The sequence below is a fragment of the Physeter macrocephalus genome, chromosome 8 (genome assembly GCF_002837175.3).
Source record: "Physeter macrocephalus isolate SW-GA chromosome 8, ASM283717v5, whole genome shotgun sequence".
Taxonomy (NCBI): domain Eukaryota; kingdom Metazoa; phylum Chordata; class Mammalia; order Artiodactyla; family Physeteridae; genus Physeter; species Physeter macrocephalus.
This window is the reverse complement of record NC_041221.1, coordinates 150,649,196-150,661,651: the sequence shown is the minus strand read 5'-3', so window position 1 is coordinate 150,661,651 and position 12,456 is coordinate 150,649,196. Positions and strand designations below refer to the sequence as shown.

At 40.5% G+C, this 12,456-nt stretch overlaps 1 protein-coding gene and 1 non-coding gene across 2 annotated transcripts in view; one reads left to right on the top strand and one right to left on the bottom strand.

Annotated features, from left to right (window-relative positions):
* The window catches only part of SGCD (sarcoglycan delta), a 422,824-nt gene that overhangs the window by 155,030 nt on the left and 255,338 nt on the right, over nt 1–12,456 (bottom strand). Inside the window, exon 4 of the mRNA XM_028493399.2 lies at nt 2,333–2,420. Coding sequence (XP_028349200.1) covers nt 2,333–2,420 — 88 coding nt within the window. The remainder of the gene's footprint in view (nt 1–2,332; nt 2,421–12,456) is intronic.
* LOC112062541 (U6 spliceosomal RNA) lies at nt 12,172–12,278 on the top strand. Its single transcript, XR_002890787.1, has one exon. It is a non-coding gene; the product is annotated as a U6 spliceosomal RNA (small nuclear RNA).

Here is a 12,456-nt window from a genome sequence, read left to right as displayed (position 1 = left end):
CAGTCTAATTTCTTTCCTCATCTCCCTTGATCCTGGGGCCTTTCCCCACTCTGGCGAGATGTTGTATAAGACTTCTACAACTCTCCTCCTTGCAGGTCAGAGGGTTCCCTGTTTGGACCTATTACTGAGATGATACTAAAACAGCAGCAGCATGAGTCAGGTATGCCTGTGCCGCCTGGCCTGGGAACTTAACCATCATTTAAAACATTGTTTCCTGTGAAAGGATTACCTGAATTGCTAACATTGGAATTTCTTCTGGGCTTTTGAGACATGATCATTGGGTAATAAGCAGGAGAACTCTTGAATCCTCAGGACTGCCATAGTAAACCCGGCCGCTTAGGCAAAATGATTTGCTGTCAGGTTAAGTCCACCACTAAGTGTAACGGGCCTTAGGATATTTTCTCCCGGAACTGCTCTGTGCTTTCCACCATGTGCATCAATGTAAAAGGAGAAACCTGAAGGGAAACTTTAGGGGTGATCATGCATGGGTGTATGTACTGGGAATTCTATTTGAACACATGTACTATCCTCTCTAGAAGGCATCTTGAAAGGCTGCTGCCGGCTGGTGTTAGGATGGCTTTCTGCCCATCTCGTTTAATATTAGCTACCTTGGGCCTTACTTTAAGAGGTAGGGATGGGGTCTCAGCTCCAGGGGCCTGCCCTGGTCAGGGGAGACAGAAAGAAGATGGGGAAACAGAGAGGCAGGAGAGAGGAGAGAACAACAGAAGAGGAAAAGGAGAGAGAGAAAGAGGAGACACGGGAGGAAGGAGGAGGAGGAAGAAAGAAAGGACAGAGAGAAAGAGGGAAGAGGTGGGAGAGAAGGGGGAGGGAAGAGGGGGTGGAGGAGGAGAAAAGGGGGAGTCGGAAGAGAGAGGCAAAAGGAGGAGGTGGGGAGGGAAGGGAAGGAGGAGGGAGAAGGAGGGGGAGAGAAAGACTCTTTTCCTGAGTAACACTCATTCCTCCGGTTCCAGCTTTATCAAAACAAAATCTCTCAAGTCAGCCAAATCTCCCACTGCAAATAAATGGCAAATGATCAAATGATCAGGCTAAATAAGTCCCTTTTGAACGCGGGAATCTGGGAGCTGGAGGTCGGATTTATTTCCCTCCTGGAGGCAATTTTCACACACGCTGCTTAAATCATTGCTTACTGAAGCTGTTTATTTAATTATTTAGCATCGGGACTGCGGGCCAGATGTTAGAGCAGTGAGGCCGCTGAGCTGGGCGCGCGCTGGAAGAGCAATTTTATGGATTACAGGCTCTGCCACAGCCGTTCCTCCAGTGGGAGCCAGTCCAGGTCACCCACCAGCTGTGGCTCTCCAGACATACACATCTGGTGGCGGGAGAGTGAGGCTCTTTCCCCAGCAAGATGCTGGGCACAAAGGCACCTGCCTCCCCGTGGCATGTGGATTAGTGGGGCTCCAGATGTTTTAGTCCCAGTAATGTTTCAGGACATTTGGGCAACTGGCTTCTCGAAATGTCCATCTGTATACATTCCTTTCAGCCCTGAAGCCAAACAAATGGCATCTTCTGTCTGCAAGTGTGACAATGCCGTTCAGACATAGCCCCCCTTTCCCCTTCTGCTGTGGAGGTGCATAGCAGCTCCTATTTACCGCTGCTCATAACCTACAGAGGGGGCACTGGTCATATCACCCAGCGTGTTACCGCGACCATGAGGCCCATGTTCATCATTACAGTCATTACGGTGAATAACCAATCCTTGTTTAAATTTCAGGACTGTGCAGCTTATACCCCACTGGGTGTTTTCCACGGCTGTTAGGAGCAGATCTGCTCTACGAAAAGGAACTACACAAACATATTCAGTCGGGATACATCTGCATCTCGCAGTTGAGCTAGGTTCAAAGTCAGCACATACGGCAAATATGGCATGGATTCAAACTATCATTACAAATCCCTTTTACAACCCATAAAGTATGATGTGCATGGTTCTGTGTATACTATGCTCTCTTCCAGTTAATACAACACAGCCAGCTTTTCCTCTGGCACTGGAGCAGAGAGCTTTCTCGTGGTTGAACACCAGCTGAAGCAGCTGGTGTTTAGGGGCCACGGTATGTGAAAAATAGTTTATTCTTCTTCCCCACCCCCAAACGAGTATCATCAGATTTGCATAAGTTAAACGTGTGTAGAGGATGAGACTCTGCCCTTGAGTAGCATCAGGGAACACATGCCTTGCTCTCTTTTCCAACACTGTAAAATGTGCGAGCAGATTTTCCTTTCTTTAGATACATCACATGGTGCTTCATTCAACCTTCCATTGTATGTTTTTTGAGTGCTTACCCTGGACCAGACACTGCTAAGTTCTTTCTTTTCTTACCTGTTATCAGCTGAGTTAGGACTTTAGTCTGTTCATTGAGGATGTTCACTGTAACATTTCTGGCAGATTTGAAGTACAGGGCATTACCCTGTAATAAGAAAATTAGAGAAACATATGAAAATGGCAGCAGATTTTTTTTTTCATTATAGGTTATTACAGGATATTGAGTATAGTTCTCTGTGCTATACAGTAGGTCCTACTGTTTATATATTTTATATTTGGTGGCAGCAGATTTCTAAACAAAACTGTAATCCCCACTCTCCATGGGGCTGAGCTGATCTTAGCCAAGTTCTAATTGATGTATCTTTCTTTGAAAATTCTAAATGTTTAATGATCCCCACATACATGATAATTAATTGGCATTCAATCAGAATGGATTTTCCCCAAAGAGACACACAGATAGACAGACACACTCCACAGAGATTTCATACACACACACACACACACACACACACACACACACACACACACACACACACACACACACACATTTGTTGAATCAAAGACAACAAGGTCACAGAGCCCTTTAGATCTTACTGTAGATGTTAGTTAGCTCTGGTACACGGAATGATCAAGAGTGAATGATAATCTCCTACTCTCACCCTTTCTAGTTCACAATTTCTCCGAAGAACTATGCAGAGTTCTTAGTGGAGAGGAAAATGCTTGTGGAAAACACTCCAGGTTTCCCCCTCCAGCAGGTCCACTGGCTGTGACAATCCAAGTGCTCCTCAGAAAGATGGAAATCTTGTTGTAGAATGTTTGCCACACATGGATACAAAACCCAGGAGGATCCAGCATCTCCAAGGTGGCCTCTGCCCCCCCTTTCTTCCTTTTCTTTCTCCAAATTTCTTTTCCTCCAGGCATCCTGAGCCTTCAACCCATCTTCCCTTAATCAAAAAGGGCACCTGATCCCCCTTCCACATGGTGGCAGACATTTCTGAGAATGACTCAGAACAGAGGCTGGTACACTTTTTCTATAAAGGGCCTGATAATAAATATTTTAGGTTTTGTGGGACATATCATCTCTGTGTTAACTATTCAAATCTTCTGCTTTAGTGCAAATGAGCCATAGACAATACATAGACAAACAGATATGGCTGTATTCCAGTAAAACTTTCTTCATGGGTTAGGGGAGGGGGCAGGCAGGACAGGTTAGTGACAGAGGCAGGAGGAGGAGGAGGGGGAAAGAGAGGAAGAGGCTGGGGAGGGGGAGGGGGAAAGAGAGGATGAGGAGGGGGGAGGGGGAAAGGAGGGAGGAGGAAAGGAATGACCTTTCTTTGTATTACCTAATCCTTATAACCTATATGTGAACTAAGTCAGGGGTATCCTCTACATCCAATATTCTGTTTCCAGATTTCAAAGGATCTCCCTTTAGTGGCCAGTTCACTATTATCTTTCAAATCCCAGTATCTTCAAACATATCTGCCTGCCCTTAATATTCACAAAATTCTAATGAGGAAAAAAAAAAAAATCTCTATAGCTTTGATCAAGGTTTGTAGCAAGAGATAAAATAAAGCCAGCCATTCCTTTTTATTGCTAGGTCAAAATATTAACATATAGCATTAATTGGTCTATGATGCTTAACACGCTGAGAAACAGTCTTTGCTACATGAGGGTTTAAACAAAGAGCCTCATTCTAGCCTGGGACACCTTGCTATAATCCTCCCATATACAGTACCTGATAACAGAAAGATTACTAGGAAAAAAGCACAAACCACCAGCTAACAAACTCTGACTCAGCTGGGTCAGTGCCATTTTATTTGGCTCTCTGGCTCGCTTTCCTGAGGTTAAACCAGAAAACAGCAGCCAAGCGAAGCGTCCCTGCGGTCTCTGCGGTATCAGAACCTGTAGGGGAAACACTTTATGAGGAGAAGCTAAATTCTGCTCTCTCAGCTGCTTCTCTTTCCTGTCTCCCTCCCACTCACCACTGCAGCCTCTGGGCCTGGGGAGGTTAATTTCTGCCACAGGACAGCCTGCTCTGGGGCAGTGACTTTCACTAAATGACTTCAAGGCAACCATCCAAGGACAAGGGGCTTATGCGGAACCCGAGGGAGGCTCAGCCCCGCCTGGCGGAAAGGAAGGAGTCTGGCAAACCCGAGGGTGTTTGATGATGATTATCAGAGCTCTGGACTGGAGCAAGTCAGTCTGTGGCCAATCAGCCCAGATTCTCCTGGACACAGGGTGAGGCTGCTTGGGACAGGAGGAAGGGGGACACACACCATTTCTCCCACTTTGGGAGATCAGGACACTCCACATCAGGACTCTCCCCAAACAACTAAAGCATGCAGCATTTGGATGGAGAAGAACCCCCATCGTATCTGTTTCTCTAGAGCAGAACACGCAGAACAGAATCACACATTTTCTTGATGACGCAAGACCACTGCAATGAACACTATTTATCCCACGATGCTTTACAGGGACTACTGTATGCATGTGGCTATTTGAACACTAAATGGCTCCATCATGCTGACATTTAAAAATGAGTGTTATCTGATTTTTTGAAATGTATTATCTGCTCTCATATGAAGGCAGTCCATATAAACATTAAATACTACAAAGCTTATATTGAAGAGCAGTGGTTCATACCTCTCACCACCTTGAAAGCAAGAGCTTTCAACTTGCCAGGATTCTCCTTCAGGTACTTCCCTCCCCATGGCCCAAAATATACTTCTGTGCTATCTCTTATCTAACGACTTTAGACGTTATCCACTGAATTTCTCCAATGGTATGGACTCTTCCATGCAATTTTGGTCAAATCAATATTCAGAATCTACATTATTATGATTATGCATAATATTGTCCACAGCTGAGCGAAGTCATGTTCTTTGATTACATTTCCTTTTTCTTTCTTGCACACTTTTTTTTTTTCGTAGAGTCAATAAATGCTTCATTTAAAAAAATGCTTTATTTTCTACTTTTGTTTTTTTCCTCCTAATGTTGAAACCTTTTTCTTTAGGTTCTATATTCTGGGAAATAACCTCAGCTTAAAGTTCCAATATTTCTGCTGATTTTTTAAAAAAATTTTACTACAGTACTTGTAATTTTCAAGAGCTTTCTCTTATTCTTTGAAACTTCATTTTATACCATCCCTTCTATGTTTGACTGACACACTATCCTCTCTTAGACAAAATAAAAATGCTCTTTGGAAACTCTGGGTTTCTGGAAGAGTAAACCTTGCCATAGGGAATTGGGGAACTGGCTAATTCAATGGAAAACCTCCAGATGTCAGTATCTGTGGGCAGTCAGTACCTGTGGTCTAGTTTCATCAAAGAGGAATTCTCTAAACTCCTAAACTCTCTAAACTCTTTCTGACATTTCATTGTTAGTGCAAAGAAAGGCAACAGATTTCTGTATGTTAATCTTGTATCCTGCTACCATGCTAAATTCGTTTATCAGTTCTAGTAGTTTTTGTGTGGAGTCTTTAGGGTTTCCTATATATAGTATCACATCATCTGCATATAAAGACAATTTTACATTTTATTTTTTAACTTTTATTTTTTTAACATCTTTATTGGAGTATAATTGCTTTACAATGGTGTATATATGTCCATGCCACTCTCTCACTTGGTTCCAGCTTACTCTTCCCCCTCCCCGTGTCCTTAAGTCCATTCTCTAAGTCTGCATCTTTATTCCTGTCCTGCCCTTAGGTTCTTCAGAACCATTTTTTTTTTTTTTTAGATTCTATATATACGTGTTAGCCTACGGTATCTGTTTTTCTCTTTCTGACACTTCACTCTGTATGACAGACTCTAGGTCCATCCATCTCACTACAAATGAAATGAATACGTTTTGTTTCTTTTTCTTGCCTGACTGCTGGGTCTAGGACTTGCAATACTGTGTTGAATAGAAGCAGTGAGAGTGGGCATCCTTATCATGTTCCAGATTTTGGCATGAAGGCTTTCAGCTTTTCACCATTGAGTATTATGTTGGCTGTGGGTTTGTCATAAAGAGCTTTTATTATGTTGAGATACGTTCCCTCTATAACCACTTTGGTAAGAGTTTTTATCATGAATGAATACTGAATTTTGTCAAATGCTTTTCCTGTAACTATTGAGATGATCAGGTGATTTTTGTCTTTTCATTTGTTGATGTAATGTGTCACATTGATTGATTTGCATAGGTTGAACTATCCTTGTGACCCTGGGATGAATCCAACTTGATTGTGCCGTATGATCTTTTTTATGTGATGTTGGATTTGGTTGCTAATACTTTGTTGAGAATTTTTGCATCTATTGGGTTGGCCGAAACGTTCGTTCAGGTTTTTCCATAACATTCCAAGGAATAATCTGAACGAACGTTTCGGTCAACCCAATATATTCATCAAAGATATTTGCCTGTGATTTTCTTTTTCGTAGTGTCTTTGTCTGGTTTTGATATCAGCGTGATGGCTTCATAGAATGACTTTGGGAGTGCTTCCTCTTCTTCAATCTTTTGGAAGAGTTTGAGAAGGACTGGTGTAAGTTCTTCCCCAGTGAAGCCATCTGGTCCTGGACTTTTGTTTTCAGGGAGTTTTTCTGTTTTTGTTTTTTAATGACAAATTCTATTTCACTTCTACTGATCAGTCTGTTCAAATTATCTACTTCTTCTTTGTTTAGTTTTGGTGGACTGTACGTTTCTAGAAACTTGCCCATTTCTTCTAGGTTGTCGAATTTGTTGGCATAAAATTGATCATAGTATTCTCTTACAGGTTTTTGTTGTTGTTGTTGTTGTTGTATTTCTGTGTTATTAGCTGTTATTTCTCCTCTTTCATTTCCTATTTTGTTTATTTGGGTTCTCTCTCTTTTCTTGTTGGTGAGGCTGGCCAGAGGTTTGTTGATTTTGTTTACCCTTTCAAAAAAAATCTGCTCTTGGTTTCACTGATTTTTTTCCATTTTTGAAAATCTCTATTTTATTTATTTTCTCTTTGATCTTTATCATTTCCTTCCTTCTACTGACTTTAGGTTTTGTTTGCTCTTCTTTTTAAAATTCTTTTAGGTGGTTGGTTAGGTTGTTTGAGATTTTTCTTGCTTTTTGAGGAAGGCCTGTATCACTAGAACTTCCCTCGTAGTACTGCTTTTGCTGCAACCCACAGATTTTTGTTTGGTTGTGTTTTTATTGTCATTTGCCTCAAGGTATTTTTAAATTTCCTCTTTGATTTCATCACTGACCCATTGGTTTTTCAGTAGCATTTTGTTTACTCTCTAAACAATCTTTTTTTTTCTCATTTCTTTTTCTATGGTTGATTTCTAGTTTCATGCCACTGTGTCAGAAAAGATGCTTGAAATAATTTTTCTCCTCTTAAATTTTCTGAGGCTTGTTTTTTGTCCTAGTATGTGATCTATAGTAGAGAACGTTCCATGTACATTTGAAAAGCGTAAGTATTGTGGGGTGGGGTTTTTTTTTGATATAATGTCCTGAAAATATCAATTAAGTCTGTTTCACTGTGTCATTTAGGATCTCTGTTGCCTTACTGATTTTCTGTCTAGAACATCTCTCCATAGATGTGAGTGGGCTGTTAAAGTCTCCTACTATTTTTGTGTTCCCATCAATTTCTCCCTTCATGCTTGTTAGTATTTGTTTTATGTATTTAGGTGCTCCTACAGTGGGTGCTATATGTCAATGACTGTAATATCCTATTCTCATAATGATCCTTTCATCATTATATTGTGTCCTTCTTTATCTTTCTTTATGGTCTTTGTTTTAAAGTCTATTTTGTCCGATATGAGTATTGTTACCCCCGCTATCTTGTCATTTCCATTTGCATGAAATATTTTTTTCCATCACTTCACTTTCAATCTACGTGTGTCCTTTGCCCTAAAGTGGGTCTCTTGTAGACAGAATATTATTATTCAATCTGCCACTTTATGTCTTTTGATTGAAGCATCTAGTCCATTGACATTTAAGGTAATCACTGATAGGTATGTATTTATTGCCATTTTGAACCCAGTTTTCCAGTTGATTTTGTATTTCTACTTTGTTCTTTTCTTTTTGTTTTTGTTTTTCCTTTTGTGGTTTGATGGTTTTCTTCTGTATTATACTTGAGTTCTCTTCTTTCTAGTTTTTGTGAATCTGTTGTATGTTTTTGATTTGTAGTTACCCTGTTCTGTTTTTCAAGTATGTTAACCCATTATTATATTTACTTGCTTTAGACGGATAGTAATATAGGCTCAAAAACATTTTTAAAAAAATCTACATTTTCTTACTACCCTCCCCAGCATTTTATGATTTTTATTTCCTCTTTAACATATTCATGTTTATCCTTTTGCTGTTCATTGTAGTTAATCATCACTTTCACACACAAACATTTTTTTTAAATCTATGTACTGGCTCATTTAAGTGATTTATTTTCCAGTTGCAATTTTCTCTCTCCTACAGATTTCTGCCTCCTTCCTATTTAGAGAATGCTTTTCAATACTTCTGGATGGTTTAACTTTCTAGATAACAATCCTCCTATCTTCTGCTAGGCTGGGAAGAAGTACTTCCTAACTGGGTCAACTGGGGATGGGATCTGGATATAGATGCTGAGTTTAACTGGTCTTTATGCAGATTTTCCAACCAGTCCTTTTTGTCAGTCTCACTCCAGAGTGCATCATGACTATTGTTGGCCCTAGGCACTGTGCCTCAAGTGCTTTGTGGATAAGTAACCCTGTTCCATTCATTCTGGACAGTGGCTCTCAATTCATCAGGGACATCTATTTCCAGAGCCTTTCCAGGGCTCTGTATCATGGATCCTCTCTCACTCTATTTATTTATTTATTTAGCTTCCTTCACTGCACATTTGTAGATTCCAGCTCTGCCAGGTGAGCTCCCTCTCATTGATTTACTTTCCATCAGCCCTTTCCATCATTTTTTCTCTTTCTCTATGACTATGTAAGCTTATTCCTTTTCAGTTTTGTTTTCCATTTACTGTCTTTTTGAATGGGGTTTCTGAATGAAGCAGAGACTTATTATTTCTCACTGCCATCAATCTGTCTATCTCTAGAGCCACCTCTTACTTCTGTCTTCCTAAGTGGAAAAAGCAGGTTAAACTTGTGTGTAAGTCAAGAGCAAGTAGTGTCTGGTGCAGGACCCAAGAGCTTCTCTTAAGCATTTTGTATATACTGAGTGTCTAGAACATGTTATATATTGTCCTTGGCCCTGGAGATTAGGAAAGGTATGACCTTTGTGTTAGAGTAGCTCCTTGCCCAGCAGAAGACTGAGTCAATGGAAAATTATCATGACAACAATGCAATATTCCTTCCATCAAGATCTATGCTCTCCCAGTATGAAGGGCACAGATTTTAATATTTGCTTTTGATGCCAGCCGCATCAACACAGCCTGTTCTGGAGTTACTTATCTTCATATATTTTCTTTGCCCTCTGAGGAGCTAACAGTCTGATCTGGGAATGTAGATAAAGAGAGAAAACCCCAAGACAGCACATAAACAACTTCCACATTCAGGGACGGCTTTCAACTCTCAGTGGGAATGAAGCTCAGAGAAGGAAGGGATCAGCAGGGCTGGAATCCTGAGCCATCTTGCCAGAGGAGAATTTTGCTGGCTTCTGCCTTATCCTCCCAACAAAAAGGCACAGCAATTCACAATAGCATAGTATCCACCTAATGCTGACTGAGAACACAGGGGAGCCTGGCCTGTGGAGTAACAGTTCAGAGTGTGAGCTTTGGAGTCAGATTTGGGCTTGAATCATAACTCTACTTTTACTAACTGTGTGGTGTTCAGTAAATCATTTATACTCTTTGAGCCTCACTTTCTATATTTACAAAATGAAGTAAAAGGCTACCTAACGGTGTTGATATGAGGATTAAAAAAGACAGTACATGTCAAGGGCCTAGCACAGTGGCTACCAAAATGCTACATAAACTATAACACGGAAACAAACAAAACCTATGTAGGAAGTCTTCTTGGAAAACAACTGATTCTAGGACAGGGGCAAGAAAAATGAAAGTGTGCCTGGAACATCTTGCAGTGCCAGAAAGGAATGAAGTGCTCAAAAACAAATTAAAAAACAAACAGAAAAACACCCCACAATTATGGGGGAGCATGTCAAAGGGACACAGGAGACAAACTTAAAGAGCTCCCAATGGCCAAGCTGGAACAATGTGAACAACAAAATAAATATTGTAGCACTGAATTATAACCCAAGACATAAAATAAATATCCATGAGTCCATTCTGATATACATAAATGATTAAATAGATAAATGGAACAGGGAAAACAAATCTCCTATGTAGAATTACAAACAATTTTCATAGTTAATTCCCTACTCCTTAAAGATGGATTGCACATAATGACTTCCTTTTGAAGAATACAGCATGAAATAGGGAATAGGAACATCACAGTGGAGAAATCTGACAAAAATCCCTTCAGCCAGGTGATGAAGGTCAACATTAACAGTGATAAGTAATGTTGATAGTATGCACCCTTGAAAAATGTGAAGAGAGGGACACTTTACCTCTGTGGTCTTCCTCTTAAAAACCCATTACCCCGGGCTTCCCTGGTGGCGCAGTGGTTGCGCATCCGCCTGCCGATGCAGGGGAACCGGGTTCGCGCCCCGGTCTGGGGGGATCCCACATGCCGCGGAGCGGCTGGGCCCGCGGGCCATGGCCGCTGGGCCTGCGCGTCCGGAGCCTGTGCTCCGCGACGGGAGAGGCCACAGCAGGGGGAGGCCCGCATACCACAAAAAAAAAAAAAAACAAAACCATTACCCCCATCTAATTATGAGAAAAACATCAGACAAATCTTAATTGAGGGTCATTTTGCAAAACACCTGACCAGTACTCCTCAAAATGGTAAGGGCATCAAAACCAAGGAGAGTCTGAGAAACTCTCACAGCCAAGTAGAACCTAAAGAAACATGACAAATAAACATAATGTGGTATCCTGGATGAGATCCTTGGATATTAAAAGGACATTATGTAAAAAGTAAGAAAAATCTGAAAAAAGGATATATTTTAGTTAGTAATAAGGTGTCAGTATTGGTTTATTAACTGTGACAAAAGTACCATACCAATGTTCTATACTAGTAATAGAGGAGACTGACTACGAGATATACAAGAATGCTCTGCATGATCTTTACAACTTGTCTGTATATTTAAACCTTTCAAAAAAAATTTTTAGTGTTTTTTGGAAAGCTGTATTAGGCTGCCAAATTCCAAGATCTAGAACTTTAGGAAGAGACCTCAGAAAGGCACTCATCTCTGCGAAGGCAGGAAGCTTAATACATCATGGACATGTGATTTCACTCTGAGGTGGATCACGTTACTCGAAAATTCTCCCCTAAACAAATTTATTTCCATGGGATTTTATCTTTAGGAATACTAAAATAAACAAGAGTGCACAGGCCTCTCACAGCCAGTTCTCTATGCAGGGCTCTTTATACGCTATCATTCTCCCCTGGTCAGTGTACAGAAAACAGGGTAATCAGAAGGCGTCAGCTTCTTTGTGGTAGGAATCACAATGTACTGGCTGTAGTGATCAATGTTCACTAAATAATATTCTTTTTTTTTTTTAGTTGAAGTATAGTTGATTTACAATGTTGTGTTAATTTCTGCTGCACAGCAAAGTGATTCAGTTATACATACACATACATTCTTTTTTTATATTCTTTTCCATTATGGTTTATCACAGATATTGAATATAGTTCCCTGTGCTATACAGTAGGACCTTACTGTTTATCCATTCTATATATATCAGTTTGCATCTGCTAACCCTAAACTTCCAATCCTTCCCTCCCCTCTGCCCCCTTGGCAACCACAAGTGTGTTCTCTATGGCTGTGAGTCTATTTCTAATACTAACTCTTGATACGACTAGAAAAATCAAACTGCCACAAACTTGTATTTGTCATTAAAATCATCCCAAAAGGTGCTCGCTTCGGCAGCACATATACTAAACTTGGAATGATACAGAGAAGATTAGCATGGCCCCTGAGCAAGGATGACACTCAAATTCGTGAAGCGTTCCATATTTTTATCTTGGAAATAGAATAGACAAATTGCAAGAAACATTTAACAAGGACCTAGAGGAAATAAAGAGGAAGCAAGCAATGATGAGCAACACAATAAATGAGATTAAAAACACTCTAGATGGGATCAATAGCAGAATAACTGAGGCAGAAGAACGGATAAGTGACCTGGAAGATAAAATAGT